The following is a 16,475-nucleotide window of genomic DNA, read 5'->3' on the forward strand; positions in this document are numbered from 1 at the left end:
GCAGTGAAATACTTCAGGCAGCTTTTGAAAACATAAAGAAGTGCAAAAGCTTGCATTAATATCATACAGCTAAAAGTCAAGCAGACAGACAGGGAAATGCGAGCCATTTCCCCCAGAAAAGCACCGCTCACGTTGCAAACGCTTCGCATCCATTACTTGCTGCTGCACTCAGCGCAGGTCTCGCTGCTCGAGGACCAGGAGAGGTGCGAGGCTGCCCAGGCCAGCACCGGGCAGAGCTTCCCAGCCTCGTCCACCCCTCGGTCCCACAGCCCAGGGGAGCCCCCGCAGCACGGGCAGCTCAGAGACCTGGCGCCGGCTGCTCCTCGCCAACCCCTCGGTGACGGTGTGAGCGCTGCCAGGTCCTTCTGGCACAAAGCACTGCCAGCAGCCAGTGCTGCTGAGATGCAGCGTGTACACAACCTCTTGCACAAGAGGCAGAAAGCTTTCAGAAGCTTTGGAAATGATTAAAATCGTAAGTAAAATAAGGACATGTTGTAATAAAACAAGTATTTTAAAAATACCTCACAGCTCGTAACTTGAAAAACCTGGAGTCTCCGGAGATTGGAGGTACATGCTGAGCTGTGTTTCTTGAACCTCCTGCTCAGAGAGGTCAGAATGATATTTCTGTCATCAGGTAGCTGTCCTTTCTAGACATGAAGGTTTACATACTTTCTGTGACATATTCTTCAAATGAGACAGTTAGGAGATGTGCTTATAACACAGTGACTTTCTCTTTTTGTCTCTGATCTCATCCAGAAATTACAGCAAAGTCTTGCTAGTCTGAACAGTGGCTGGGAAACATCATTTAAATGAATGATTTTTTGAAAATAATTATTAAGAACCCACGATTTAAAACAGAAAGCAAACATCAGAAAAAAATAAGTACTTTGTTAAAAAAATAAAATAAAATAAAATTGGAAAACATACCCAGTGTTATTTCATGGCATATTACAGCATCCAAGTAAAACAAAAATATTTGTTAGTGGTGGTGTGAGAAAGTCCCAGGAGACTTTATCCCTGCCCCCAGTTAACGCAGGCAGCGATTCCAGCAGTGGGTGCGTTAGCAAAGAGCAGTCAGCAAAGCTTCATTATGGTCATCCTGAACCGAGCGTGAACTTTCCTTTAAAACCATAATAAAAAATTCCTATTTGCAGAAAGAGCTCACAAACAGGTGGAACGGCAGAAGCTCAAGGACACACGATGCATGGAACGAGTGAACACCACATCTGCATTTGCACATTTCATTAACGGATACGCTGACTGTGCGCATGCTTTCACAAGGGACTACACACAACCTCCGATTCGGTTAGTTATTTCAGCATATTATTTCTAGGATCTGCTTTATCTGATTGTGAACAGATGAGCTTTCTTTCCCAATGGTCCAACAGCTCTTTTTTCCAGCCCAGTGTAAGTAACTAACGGGAGCGACTACTTGTCAGGTGGATGTTTGGAACCCTGAGCACGTCGCCGTCATACATACCCTCTGACTGCAGGTCTAAATACTCTGAGCAATACCCACAGCAAGAGAGAAAGGCGGCAAGAGAGGCAGAAACAAAAGAGAGCAAAGAAAGGAAGAAAACAGTAAAGATTGCTGAAAAAACAGACAAATGAGTTAACTTTGCAACCTGATCTCCGACTGGGGTTCCTTCCAGGTGAACACGCAGGGACATTCAGAAGGCTCATTCAAAGGGAACAGTCACTGAACACCACGTTTCCCACATAAAATTCAGATCAACATATAAAAAGTAGAAGATTCAATCCACCATAAAAAGCGTATTTCTCAAGCCCAACACACAAATCCATAAGCTATCAAATTGTGAGATTTAGCAGTACTGGAAGCTCCTTAGTGAGAGAACTTTTACCAAACTACCTACTTTTCACATGAAACTACCACGTAAATCAGATCTGGGAAGTTAGCTAACTACATCTGAAACATCTTTATATGTGATTTTTAAGCTACCACTCATTTTACTGGCTACCTTAAGCAGAACCTGCCATGAGGGACGTTTTTACCAGGCCATGTGAGGAGAAATCATTAACTATCTGGAGTCTGATGTTCGGGGTGGTGTGGGCAGGCAGAGAAGCATCAGCAAGTAATAACACCATGAGCATGGAGTGCATTTAGAGGCAGGTGCTGGAACACCTGGAGCTTTCATGACCTTGGCGACCATAGAAACTACAGAGTCCTTAGGGAGCTCCAAGGAATATTAAAGATTTTCACTTTACTGATTTCAGTACTGGGAAAAGACTAGAGGGGGGCAAAAAAAAAAAAAAAAAAAAGAAGGACTTGTTTCTACAGGAACAGGAATGTGCTTTGTTACAAGCTGAGTACTTCTGGGGAAAAGAAAAATAACTATGTTTTAAGCACATGCTTAAAAACAGATTGAGTCACTCAAATTTGAAACTTTATACCAAAAGGACTTGCCAAAGCCAAAGCAGGTATCAGGACCTCTGCATCCAATACTGGAGCTGGGGCAGCACAAGGCTGTAACACAACTGATCCTTATCTGCAATTCTGCTTCTAGAAAGCCATCAAGAACCACGTATTCAACCTAGAATATTCTTAAATGTTTAGTACAGTTAATTTACTTGGAATCATGAGGGAACATGGTAAGAAATAAGTATATTCTCTACTGGCCATTTGAGTTTACCTGCACCTGCTCCAGCAGAAGACAGATTGGTTTGGGGGAGTTGTGGATATCAGAAGTTTCCACTATTGTCACTGGTCAATACAGCAATTCCTACACTGTAAGAAACAGATCTGGAGCAGCTGAAATCACAATCTATGCAACAGGTTTCTGTCTTCCCACAGCTTCTATTTTTGTTTTTGGCTGTGGTTGTAGTTGTGGAAAGCTACAGACACCTTTAAAGTGGAGACTGTGGTTATTCGAGTATTTACTTTCTTTGCCAAAATGGAATTACTTTTGTAGAACTGCAATCATGCAAAACCAAGCAGGTTCTGGAAGCCTTGTACTTACTGACAGTGCTCAAGATACATACGCTTATTTAGAGAGAAAAACATTTGTAATTGCACTGCTTGGAACAGCAGATACAGCCTACAACAGCTAGCTAGCCAAATTAAAACAAAAAAAATCCCTATCCCTGCTAAGCAATAAATGAAAGACTGTGCCAAATAAGATTTACACTGCTACTGAGAATCAAGACAGATAGTTACATGTGTAAAACAACTCAAACACACCATGTATTCAGAGAGGAAAAACATCTGGAGCACAGAATTTGTTTTAGACGCAAATGCCAATGGATTTAATTACACACAATAAAAACTGAAAACTGGAAAAGGAGGGGCTGCTTCTAGCACAGCAAGCTGTATTCTTATTTTTCTCATTTTTCATTTTTGGTGAAGCCAGTCTGCTTGGCCATGCCATCCCTATGCATACAAACTAGCTCCATTTATCCAAATAGCTCTTCAGATGCAACCACTGTAAGCAAAGCAATCTCTGGAATCTCACTCACTCCAAGAATGAAGAGTCAAAGGCCATTTGAAGCGGATATCAAAAATTAAAAAACAGCCTAGTTATTAAAGTTAAATTCAGAGTTGCTTAAACCTTTGGTTTACTTCCTCACATAATTTTACTTAGTTCTGTAATTTCACTTGCTCGCTGAGCCACTGCTTTTAGCTCCCAGCAGCTATTTGCTGGAGTCTGTACACACACCAGGCAGCTTGAGTTAACTACCTAAAAAAGTCACATAACCACAGCATCATAAAAACTACGTATCTGTTCCTGAGTTATATGCATAAAATACAGGAACTGCAGCTAGCTAAATCATACCCCAACCTATCACAGGAGCACAGGGTGCCTGAGGTTGGAAGGGACCTCCTGAGACCATCCAGTCCAACCCCCCTGCCCAGGCAGGGTCACCTAGAGCATGTTACAGAGGTTATGTGTCTGTAAGGAATATGAAGAAAAAACAAACACATATATTAAAATTGGGTAATATTTCTTGACGTGCCGAGGTGAACTAAGTGCCTACTCTTTGCAAAAGCAACTTCTACTCTCAAATCATTAGAGCAGGCTGGAGTTGAGCACATGCAGTTCCAACCAAATTGCTGCCCAACAAACTGATCTCAGGAACTGACATATCTTTTGGGGACATCTTGTACTATTTATCTTTTATTGTTTATCGTGTACTACTTTGAGAATGAGAGAAAAATGGCAGCTTGAGGCATTCAGATCTCCCTGCAGAACAGCACACTGGTTCCATGTCAGACCTTGTACTCCCCATCATCTGAGGCTTTGCGTGACTCCTCTGTGCAATCTGACCTGGCATCCCTGCCACCAAGCCAGGCCTAAACTTCTTGGGCAGTGAGACAGACAGATGGGAGATGCTTCTGTGACATGGCTCGGTGGCTAAAATGAGCCACAGGTTTCTTAAAATGAGCCTGTTTTAAGCATTTTATTAGAACAGAATGCCTGGGACAAGAAAGCTGTAAGCCATCATCACACAGGACTTTGGGAACCATGGGGTCTACACAGGAAAAAGCAGAGATCTACCCCACCCCAAGGCGATTCCTTTCGCACCTGGTGAAAACTGCCTTCTCGTTCTTAGCATCCACGGTCAGCTTGATGGTCTCCTGGCCTGAGCCTGTGCTGATGGTTTCCGTGACCACGTCGGCTTTGTCGTCCTCCTCGTCGCTGTCCGAGCCGCCGGAGGAGCTGCTGTCCGAGGCCACGAGCGGCGCCTTCCTCGTAACGCAGACGTTCCAAACGCAGGGCGAGGCAGCGCTGACTGAGAGAAGCAAACAGCTCACGTTGCACAACCAACACCAGCTCAGAAACCACTCCGCAGCACGACCCCGCCAACTACCGGGAGCATTCACAGCTACTGCGAGTTTTGAGACAAGGGTTTCTGTGCAGATCCCGCACTGACAGCACACAACATTGTTTTTGTAAGGAAAGAAGAAAGCACGAATCTGTTCTCTTCACTCTTTGCAAAGCATGCAAAAGGTGATGACTGAGAGGAGGATTAGGACAGTCCTTGGGACCCCAGCCGACTGCAGCTTAGCTCTGAGAAGTCCTTACTGGAACATTTAGATATCTATTCTTTCTGAAGTGTTCACTGGTTTGAGTTCCACAAGCACCCTGGCAAGGACTTTCCTCTCAGGAAAGAGGAAAAGAAGTGCTGCAGTCTCAGAAGGTGTTTTTCTTCCCCACGTTGGTATCAGATGTTCACTTAGCTTGATTTCACACGGTGTCTGACTGATGAGCACTATCTGGGCAGATTTAAAAATCTGCATGCACAAAGCAGTCATCACCTGCTATCTGAGCTCTGCTGAACTGAATCAATCTTGAATTCAGCTGGAAGAGTACACCAGAAAACGCACGCAGCAGAGAAGTGCACTGTGCTGTCCATTCCAGCATTATCCACCTCTCCATTTTAACCACAGACAAAACCTTGGTTTAGTTACACCAAGGAATTTTATTTCTCCTTCCTCAGGAGGGATGAGGAAAGAAATCAGGCTGAAGTTAACCGACAGACCTGGCACAATTACCTGTAAGATAACTCATGGTAACCTTTTATTTTTTGGTAACTTTATAATCAAGTATTCAGTTAAAAATAGGGTTTTTCAACAGTTTACAAATGAATTGTCTCTGTGACATCAACTCTTCCTAACTTAAACTTCATCTTTTGCTTGTTGAGAAGTATTATCCCCCAAAATATTCAGGGTTCTGAGTTACTATTTTCATAGGCTGATCTCTGTACAAAAGAGTCAAGTCAAGTAAGATAAGGCAGGCAGCAGGGGAGGGAAGCTCTTCCCACTAGACTCAGTTTGCCATGCAGTATTTCAAACAGCTTAAACAATACGTTTGTATTGCCTTGTAACATTCTCACTTACAGTTCTTGTCCTGACTCTGCTTCGGGTTTCCCTCTGAATCGTTGCTTTCTGTGTCCACAGGAGAACTGCATCGTGGACCTGATTCTGAGCTAAAGTAAGGGGAAAAAAAACGTTGAGAATGAAGTACAGATATCCTGGTTGTGCTTCTAAGTATCCCCGAAAGAAGGGCTTAGAATTAGAGCACTGCTCTTTTCTTACATAAATACTTAGAACTTTTTACAAACTTCTTCATTTACTGTTCTCGTAGTCCCAGTGTAGCAGCAGTTACAGCACTGCTGCATCATAATGCATGCAGTTAGAAGCACTCGAAGGCAAAGGGAAAGATGATGCCCTGAGCCAGAATACTCACACAATATGAAAAAACAAAAGGGGCAGCAAAGGGAAAGGAAGGAGGAGAAAGAAAAAAAAAAAGATCACAATCATTGTATTTCATCAAAACATATTTACAGTATTTTTTTATTCAGAAGTTAGAAAGAAATGCAAAGAATTTATGCCTCTTTTACCAACAGAAAGGCTGGAAGTCTGTAAACTTTGCCCATCCTTTCTCCTCTGGCGTGGTGTTCTCCGGGGCTGCTGAATCCCATACACTTGATCCAACATCCATGGCAACACAGGGGGTGGGGGGCTTTGAGTTCACGGGCTCAAACACAGCTGTCCATCCAGACCCTGCACACACAAAACAACCCACTGGGACTCAGCTGAATTTTCAGAACCTTTAGCCATCCTAAAAGCATTCCAAAGTGATTTGGATCACTCCAACGAGATCCCAGAGACAAATAAAAAAAGAGTCCACCCAATGGCACTCCTTCAATGCCTTCAGGAAGCTGTCTCACAGGTTACAGACAATTAGCTCCCAAATTCCTTTTCTGATAAATATTAATGTTATCCACAAGAGAGAAGCATTAATTAAGAAAAATGACTTTATGAATTTCTTCACTCTTTGTACTGGTGCTTTTCAAACGAACTCTGTGCAAGTACCTTCGTTTCTTGTCAAAACCTAAGTGGCAAGATTTTCACCCATTTCAATCACTAACTGTTTAATTCTGGAATTACAGGTAAGGAAGTGATACATGGATTAAAACATTTAATATCATAAAAGTGATCTGGAGTAAAACTAAGAGTATAATACTGTTTATAAGATCCTAGTCTGCTCACTATTCATTAGCATATTTTATTCCTACAGATAATAATTTTTGAATAAGCATTTCTCATTATCTATTCTTAAGAAAAAGAACAGATTGCAGAGGACTGTCATACAAACGGATCTGCATGTAACAAAACTCCGAGGGAGAGATTATTCTAACCTACACTCACTCAAAATTAGAACCAAAATTTGAACCAAAGTCTCCGAATGGGTAGCTACTCTGATGTACATCAGGGTTGCCATTTGTGTCGTTTATACTGGTTCCTTCTAATAAAAATGGAAAATATCTGATACTACTAAATGGCTGTAGAAAGCTGATTACAGGAATAAAAATGGGTTATAGTTACTAATACAAAGATATCATCTAGAAAAATAAACATTTTTTAAACAGAAAAGGTTTGCACCAACAGCAGGTACTGCACCACAGGCAGAGAACAAGGAACTTTTTGGAAAACATTTGTGTCCCTTTACTTCTGTTGGCTGAATTTGTCCTGCTGACAACACTGTGTGCCTCATGAAGTTACACAGCATCACTTGCATCATGGCATGGGAAAAAGCTGTCTACCTACAGTCTTCCACGAGGCACTAAGAACGGTTTTACAACATGCAAACTGAAACTAGAAGAGCAATGTGGCAGAAAAGGAAGATTCATGGGGTGTGGAGATACTCAGCAAGGCTCTGTACAAAACTCTCCTGATATATTGTAAGGAGGACATGCTCCTCTACTAATACTTTATTCATTAGTTTTCACACTAAAGCACCTGGTATTATTATTGCTTTTGTACCTTTGTGGTTGTCCTAGCGTAACCGAAGCAGCACACTGCTACTCTGGAGAAGCTGGACAGGGCTCAATCTCATTGATATTTTAAAGGCAAAAAATGAACACTGAAATTCACACTTCTCATCTATGCACGTGAAATTACAGAACAGACACTGAAACTAGGCAGTCTGCAAAGTGCTATTCCACAGAGATGATTACAGATCTCATCCCGGTTTTTAAATGGGATTTTTCAAATGGGATGATGCTGTTTTGAACTCTTTACCTTCAGAAGAGTCTGAATCTTTCTGCTCAGAAACATTATTCTTGTTGCTGTTTGCTGAGGAAGGAGGCACCTGCTGTTCTGTTTCTTCTTCTTCTTCTGAGTCCACACTACCATCATGATCTCCATTCTCAAGATCACTTTTTGATGAGCTCTCTGAGGTCTGAGATGCTCCAAACCTGTATCACAGAACTCAGAATTAGAAAAACCCTGACATCATCCAGTTCATCTTTCAGCTGCTTCCTCCCTGCCCCAGGCAGAAAGCAAAAACTGTCAACTCATAGTGGGCACTTCTTAGATATTTCCACTGAAGACCCTAAGGGCTTTGCTTGTCAAAATGCATCTGCAGAGCTGTAATCAGAAATAAACTGCAGCAACATATTTGGGCTGGAGACTGATATGAACAGACAAAACAGTAGCAAATGAGAGGAATGCTGGTTTGGTATCAACTGTGTGTATTAGCAAGACAACCTATTTTTTAATGCTAGGCAAACAGACATCAAGGTCCTGACCACTTTTTCTGTCTCATTCAATTATATTTTCAGACTTACAATTATAGATGTGACTTTATTTAGTAACTGACTATATCAAAGGATTTAATATTTGTAAATGATTTGCAGTGACAGAGATGCACCATGGGACATCACTCATCACGCAAAACATTATTTTTCTTTATTTGGCATTTCGAAAAAGAATATTCTGTCTATTATCCTCAGTCTTACAATGCTTTCAGCATTGTCCCAACATGAGGAAGGAGTGGGTTCTAAGTATTTCAAAATGAGTTTTTATTTTTTTTAAACCTTTGACAGTGGAATCACTAATTAGGTGCTTCTGTCATCGCATTCCCTCAAATTTTATCTTTTCACATTCAAATCATCAGCTCTTTTTTCAGAAGTGTAGCATGTAAAGCACTGTTTTATTCCAGAAAAAGGTTTCACAGCACATAAATAACAAACAATTAAGCATATACTTAACTGAAACGTACAGTTTCATAGCATTTGGAAAAAAAATTGATCTTTCATTTTCACCTTACCGTGTTCTTGATTTAACTTGTGTTGCATAGGTTATCTCCTTCTCTTCCCAGATATCTTCTTCCTCCTCATTGTCATCAAATTGCTGGATTCGTTCATTGCAGCAGGCTTCAAAGAGGGAAGCATTGGGCTGAAACAGTATTATAAAGAAGTCAAATTCACTCACTCTTTGGAGACAGAAACAAGAACTTAGATTATAAGCAAGTCCATAAACCAGCATTTGTACACAACTAGTACCATGAAGGTGTTTGTGCTTATTTGATTTTACATCCCAAGCTGTGTAACAAGCAATGCTCCAATGTGCAAGAGTAATAACAGCACAGTACACTCAGAAGCAGCAAGCCCATGATACATCAAGAAAGGAACAGAACAGTCTCACCCTGCAATACTTCCAAAGTAGGAGGAACTCCTGCACATTGCTTCACAGCTGTTCTATTATATGAATCTCTTTGCATCCCTCACAATGGCAGGGATATAAAGTCACTGTAGTATGAGGGCTGGAAAGAATTACCTTAAGAATAGATTCACAAACTGACCAGCTTGGAACTGAGAGATTAAAGCGATGCAATCGGTCCCACTTGGGCTAAAAATCCACTGAAACAATTTGTTTCTCACTGAACTCACGGAAACACAATTTGTTTCAGTGAGTGCATTCTTCCTGACAGAATTACAGGGAAGTTCTAAGTATGACAATAGTTAACTCATGCACACACCCCCACCCTTCAAAGCACATAACCCTCCAGTCTGGAAATGGCAGTTTTTCAGACACTGGTAAAGTGAGGTTTCCCTCTAAATATACAAATGATCTGCCCATTTGAGCTTTCTGGGATCTCTGAATTAAGGGATAATGCTGTCTTCCAGATGGTGCACAGTGCAAATCAACAGCTGTATTGGAATTCCATCACACACACAGTCTACTAGGGGAAAACCAAAACCAAACCAAAACAAAAACACCCACACCCAAGCTAAGATAAACCTATCAATAACAACTGGTGGCTGCAGACTTTGCTGGCAGTTTCATGAAGTACTCAAACTTTCTGTATCTCTAGAGCACTGCCTATCGCAGCCAGAAGGGGGAAGAAAAACTCTTCATACTACCATTTGAGTGAAAAAGAAAGTATGTTAAGACCAAGGAAACCTAAGTCCTAAGTTATTGACTAAAATAAGCTTCAGTCAGGACACATGAGCCTCGAATCACCTCTTTTAAGCCACTACTCAGCTTCTTCAGTAAGTACTGATTTTGGTCAATAAAACACAAAAGGCAAGATACAGCATGGCAATATTTAGACCTGTAAGAAACCCAATTCTCTATTTATATCTTTTCTTGATTGGTGTATGGAAAGATTATCAAAGTGAAAATAGGGACAACAGAATCACACTGCAGAGAGGGAAAGATTCCTCCAGTGTAAAGGGTGCTACTTTTGGGGATCCTCATCAAAGCAATAAAATGTAGGGAAATTCTACAAGGGTGCATTTAATGCCACAGTTCCTTAACTGGACTCAGCTACTAGGGCACCTTTTACCAAAACAACCTAACAGTTATTTTAATTTCAAAATAACAACAGCTGATTCATGCATGAATTAACTTGCCAGAATTCATCCTGTTAAATAAATATCCCCAAATACCCACTTACACTGTCATCATCTGCATCTATATTGAAGTTTATCTCTGCAATCCTGTCAAAAGGAGCACTGCAAAAAGAAGGGAAAGAAGCTTCAGTGACAGCACAGAATAACAAACAGCATTTTTCCAGCCCCAGCACAAGTCCAGGAGACATCTAACCACAGAGACACTTCATATAACCACTCACTGCCTTCTGTGCTTGTTCCCTCAATATTCTCTGCTGTATTAAATGCAATAGTTTCCTTTCCTTGAGATAAAATAACACTTCATATTTTTGAATATTTTTTAAAAATGTATGATATTCATTCCTAGGTCTGATTCAATACCTGAGTGGAACCTTTGGCATTATCTTGCTGATAAGGTATTTTGAGTTTTCATGGCTACCACAGCAATGTCTGGCTGTTATTTTGCAGCTCTTATATTACTTATGCAGCATAAAGGCCATCTTCAGATTTTTCACTGAATCTCTCCAGCTGAATCAAAGCTTATACAAAAAGAAACAAAACAAAACAAAACAAAAAAACTAAAGTAATAATTAATTAAAAACAGAAAGAGCTGCATCCAACTGCTCCGGATGCCCGTACTACATTCACCAAGAATTTCATTAGGTTCCTCAGCATGAGGCAAGACCCAAAGATGGGACTGAACGCTGCACGGTGGGCATCCATCCAGAAACATCCACAAAGGACTACACCTGACTGTTTTTAACATAATTACAAGAACCTCAGGGAATCTTAGAGTACACAGTGGCTCAACACCTCTGATGCATTACTAAGACAAGCAAAGTCAAAAAAATCAAGCAAAAAATGATGAAATAACCCAATTTCCGATCTGGACCTGTGTGTGTATTATAAGAACAGCAGAGGGTGCTACAGGTCAAAAAACTCCAACCTACCACCACAATTTGGGGCCATGCAATGTTTTTCCACTGCATCTAGTTATATCTACGTTCGGACAGTGTTATTTTCCTTTAAAGAAGACTGATTAGTAAAAACCATTGTTCTGCAAATCACCAGGACGTGGAAGCATGATTAATACTTCTTAAAATATTAAAGTTGACTATCAAAGTTTTCAACAGCTGGAAAAACAAATGACGCAGAGCACCATTGGCGGAAGGCTCAGCACCAGAGCAGTTTTGTTGTATATTCTCCTTTCCAATTGCAAATACAGAGAAGTCTAGCACATCTGTTACAGACTTTGTTCAGTTTCACGTTCTGTAAGTAATTAGTTTCCTTCAGCAGCTATTTATATAATTTAACCCCTCCTTTCCACTTACACACAAGTTCAATATTTGATGTTGTCTGGTAAGACTTTTTATTTTTAATGTACAGGACTAAGTAATCCATATTCAAAGAAATCTCTCATTCTAGTCTAGAACTTGTTAGACTTATTGAACATGTTGACATCTACAGTGCTCGGAAAGGAAAGCTGGGCTCTAAAACCTTCCTCCACATTAGAATTACAGCTTCCAACTGTGTCTGGCAAACACAATGATGGAGTTCCTGAGACTGTAATGCCCTCAGACTCTCAGAGCTAACAAAAATGGAAGGCATCAGGACAAGCTACTTTGATTCATGCTTGAAAGCAACTCGGTAGCAGCTAAACTATTTCTACATTGTCATTTCATTTAAGGTATTTCACAGAGCCCAGTAATTGCTAAAAATATGGTCTTTGCAGGACCAGCAAAAGAATCCTCAATAAAACAAATCTGGAGCAGCCACAGAGCAGTAAGGTGTGCCCAGAGCGTTCTGTGCTAAAAGCTTCCTGCTTCAGTCAAAATTCCAGCACACCAGGATCCTACAGGTTTTGCACAGCACACCCCAACATTTGCTGGCCTATGAGTATCAACCCTCAGGACATTACGTACAGCAGGTACTACCACATAATCCCTCCCTGCCACCTTGGACAAATACTTCTTGTGATTGAAACAAACACTGCACGAGATGAAAGTGAATGGGCAAAGCTGAGAAGCTGAATGCCATGCTGGGTATCCTCCTGGAGCACCGTTCTGCCAATAAATGTAATACTAAATGGTTACAGCTCTCCAGTATGGACTGTATCCAGTATGGTTACTGGATAACTGCAGTCCCAGTAACTTCCTTAGCTTGGATTTTTGAGGTGAGAAGACAAGTTGCAGTTTTAATTGTGTTACAGCAGTTCTTCTATAAAAGTAGCATGACTTTTAAACACTGAATTCAGCAAGTCATGTAACACTAAATCCACAAATCTTCCTTCTTTTAACAATTATTTTTTCCTACCTTAGAAACATTTCCATATTCATAAGTGAAAAGTGGCTAATTGTTCTGTGGACTTTATCAGAACACCATTCTTTTACTCCTACTTTCAATAAAGACTTAATGCCACTGGCAAATATCTGTATAATTCCCTAGAGTTAACTCTAATGCTTTGCTTTTTGTGCAGCTAAATTTATTCTAGGATATGTCTGGGTAATAATTGCATGTTTTATTAAAGTGATACTCACAAAAATGAGGAAGTATTTTTCCTTGAATCTACAACTGATATTGTAGATCAGAAAAAAATAAATCAATAAATATCTATTAAGATATATAAAAAAGAACAACTGTGAATAAATTGTCAGATGTTCCCAGGCCATTGACCAGTCTTCTGTTTGTTTCAAACCAAAGAAGGTACACAGTGAGCTTCATTTTAAAACCTGAACCACACGAAGAAAGCTTAGACGCAAAGAGGCTTAAATGCTCAACATAAGCCTCTTGAAGTTTTATAAACTTACTTTATATTATCATCCTGGTCTGCAAACTCCTCGTCGTTAAAGCCAAACTGATCCACGAAGTTGGCTGTCATCTGCTGGATCTGGTACTCAGAGAAGGCCTGAGCAATGGAACCCAAAAAGAGCTATCAGATAGGTGTCCAGAGATACTCAGTTAAGCTGGCTGAAAATACATTTTCTAAGAAAGCACTAAAATAACAGCAAACTGATGAACTCTGAGAAATCACCTACTCCAATCCCCTTTGTCAAAGCAAGACCAAACAAACGTCTACAAGTCCTGGACAGATGCTTCTTTGATCTACTCTTAACTTCTTCCAAAGAGAATTATGACTTTTTTTCTAGGAAATCATTTGTTGGCTTCATTATTCTCTGTGTTACACATAGAACACTGTATTGGTTTTTATTCATTTGTTTGTTTTCCCCTGATGAACATGAAATTTACCTTGCAGCAACTTAAACCCATAATGGACATCGAGAAGGTATTTCTGGTTTCCCACTGCAGCTTGGGTCCTCTGCTCTTCAGCCTGCATGCAGGATAATCGCCCAGATATTCTTTTGGTCACACTCTTGCCTACTCACCCATGTCTCATTCTTTACGTATGAAAAGGATTGATTCTGCCTCTAAACAGAATCCTGTGCTTGCTCATATGCATTGTGTATTTGTCAGATCACTCCTCCTATTTGGAGGATAATTCTGAATTCTGTAGTTGGCCCACTCCAGCTACAGCTAAGAAACTCAAACACAGCAGGACTTTGCCATGACTCCACCGCAGGTGATGTGAAGTACCCACATTCCTGTCTGAGGAGTTCTGCCAGCTCCTGTCAATATTTTTATTAATACTTCTCACAATAAAAGACAATTTTTTCACAAAAACAATGCAATTTCCTTTTTTTTTTTATGAGTATTATAAATATCAGCACAGGAAAAGAAAAGTACTTGTCATGTCAGTGTAACCAGCTGGAATATTCGGACAAAAGAATAAACTTTTTCAGCTCTTTTTAACCCTTAGCTAGATTTCAGATTGAACATGTCAAAACTTCTATTTTCTGTTACTGCTCTTCATGTTTTTAGCATCAAAAACAGTGGGGAGGAGATTGCCTGAATTCTTCATCCTGAAAAGCAGCTTGCAAATATTTGATGACCCTTCACCAAATTTTGAGGATCCTGACTGATGTCTTTGCTAAATCGCTTTAATTTCCTCCATTTCTCAAGTTGAGGCTTTTTACTGCTCTTACTGCTACTGTTTAATGATCTTTACTTACTAACATTTTAGTATGGCTCTTCTAATCTTTAACTGAAGTCAGTATAGCTCAAGAGGAAGCAGAACCCCCCTACCAGCTCCAATTCTAATGCAGGTGGGTGATGCAAACTACCTTGTTGGCTGGGAACTACACCACTATGCCACAGTTTGCCTCCTACACCAGGATGACTCAACCCACTACTGTGCAGAAAACCAGGAAAGAGAAAGAAATATGCAATGTCTCACAGGAATTTAAGAGACATCATGTATCTGGGACTTGGATGCAGTCTGAGCCAAATTTATTCCCAACTGGAGTCTAGATTGAAGCCTGCCACTTAAGTAACAATACTGGAAAAACACTTAAGAGCTGAACACACTGAGAGTAAAATTTACAAAGCTGCTCTATAGCAGGAAGGATTTAAGAAGAATCAGAGAAGGAAACTCCCCGGCAACAGTGAAAAACACATTGTGAACTCACCTGTTGGAGAGAAAGTTCATTGGGAAAAGCACTCTCAATATCTTCATCCTCACTGGAAGAGTGCAGATGGTGAGTGCTCACCTGAAAGAAGAAAAAATAAGGACAAGGAAAAGCTAATAAAGCTCAAATAGTTTAACTTGAAAACACATATAGACAAAACTCCCCAGAGGGCAAAAACTGTCCCAGTGAATGACACAGAAGCATGGACTGGAGTTTACCAACACAAATGAGAGCTGCTGCTAGTTGAACTATTATGGAGTATATATATACCATGTATACTTATACATGTACGTGTATGTTTACAGACACTCTGTCCTTGAAAGCATACTTCATGTAATCAAGAAGAAAAAAAAAAAAAACAGCACTATCACTTCTTTTTTATTAAAGAAACTCCAGAAGAGAGCAGGCCTATCTGGAGTATGCACAACATCACTGTTCTCACCAAATCCACTGTATTCCTCCTGTTTGTTTCCATCAGCGTCTCTTCTACAAAACTCTCCCATCTCCCTCTGCAGTCTTCAGGCAGCTCTGGAAAACAAAGGTCACCAAAAAGATTACCACAACTCAGAGAGAAAGGCTCAAATGACACATAAATCTGCAGGTGAGCTAAGTGGTGCACTGTGTAAGTGCAAACCCAAAACACAGCATCGTATGGGCTGCTATGAAGACAGTCAACTTCATCCCAGCCAGACTCAGCACAGCAAAACAGTGGAAACAAATAACAATGACTTGTGAAACTTTCAGCCTTTACTGAAATATTTTGAAGTTATCAATTTTAATGTAGATATGACAACAAACCAAGTCACTACACTGTTTGATATGCTCATGAGAAGTCAAAAATGGAAATTCAAGTCATGTTCGTAGTCACTGTTTCTGTTAATAGATGCAGATGGAAAATCTTATTTTCTCTCACACAAAAGCTCTCAGATAAAATTAGTTCTCAAAAAAAGTCCAGTGAAGATATGATGGAAAGAGCATGAATGTCTCTGACACAGCAGAGGGGTAGGGCCTGTGTGATCACTTACTCTTGTCTCTCCCCTCCTCTCAGACAGGTCTAACAATAAGGAAGTACATAAACTCCAGCTATAAACATCACCCTAGAATGCTGTAAACCAGCACTCATAGGAAGTATGTAAAAGTACACATAAAAAGAAGCATTCTTTAGCACAAAAAGATTACCTCCAGCCTCTGGTTACAAAACCAAAGTTCCAACAGCTTTGACATGAGTATATAAAAACAAGGAGCAACTGAATTTGGTCTGTTTTTTTTTTTAAATTATGGGGATTTGTGATATTTAATTAGTAATCCTTT

The 16,475-nt window shown here is 40.3% G+C and overlaps 1 protein-coding gene across 2 annotated transcripts in view; it reads right to left on the bottom strand.

Moving 5' to 3' along the window:
• Positions 1-16,475, bottom strand: part of PPP6R2 (protein phosphatase 6 regulatory subunit 2) — a 94,657-nt gene that overhangs the window by 14,178 nt on the left and 64,004 nt on the right. Inside the window, exons 14-23 of one of the 2 annotated variants that reach the window (XM_027461922.3) lie at positions 15,607-15,692; positions 15,165-15,245; positions 13,449-13,546; positions 10,707-10,764; positions 9,075-9,202; positions 8,045-8,220; positions 6,361-6,523; positions 5,858-5,946; positions 4,542-4,749; positions 1,481-1,504 (exon numbers count right to left, since the gene is read on the bottom strand). In XM_027461922.3, the coding sequence (XP_027317723.3) occupies positions 1,481-1,504; positions 4,542-4,749; positions 5,858-5,946; positions 6,361-6,523; positions 8,045-8,220; positions 9,075-9,202; positions 10,707-10,764; positions 13,449-13,546; positions 15,165-15,245; positions 15,607-15,692 (1,111 nt within the window). The remainder of the gene's footprint in view (positions 1-1,480; positions 1,505-4,541; positions 4,750-5,857; positions 5,947-6,360; positions 6,524-8,044; positions 8,221-9,074; positions 9,203-10,706; positions 10,765-13,448; positions 13,547-15,164; positions 15,246-15,606; positions 15,693-16,475) is intronic. The other variant, XM_027461924.3, reaches the window with a different exon arrangement.

The sequence above is a fragment of the Anas platyrhynchos genome, chromosome 1 (assembly GCF_047663525.1).
Source record: "Anas platyrhynchos isolate ZD024472 breed Pekin duck chromosome 1, IASCAAS_PekinDuck_T2T, whole genome shotgun sequence".
In the NCBI taxonomy this organism is placed as follows: Eukaryota; Metazoa; Chordata; class Aves; order Anseriformes; family Anatidae; genus Anas; species Anas platyrhynchos.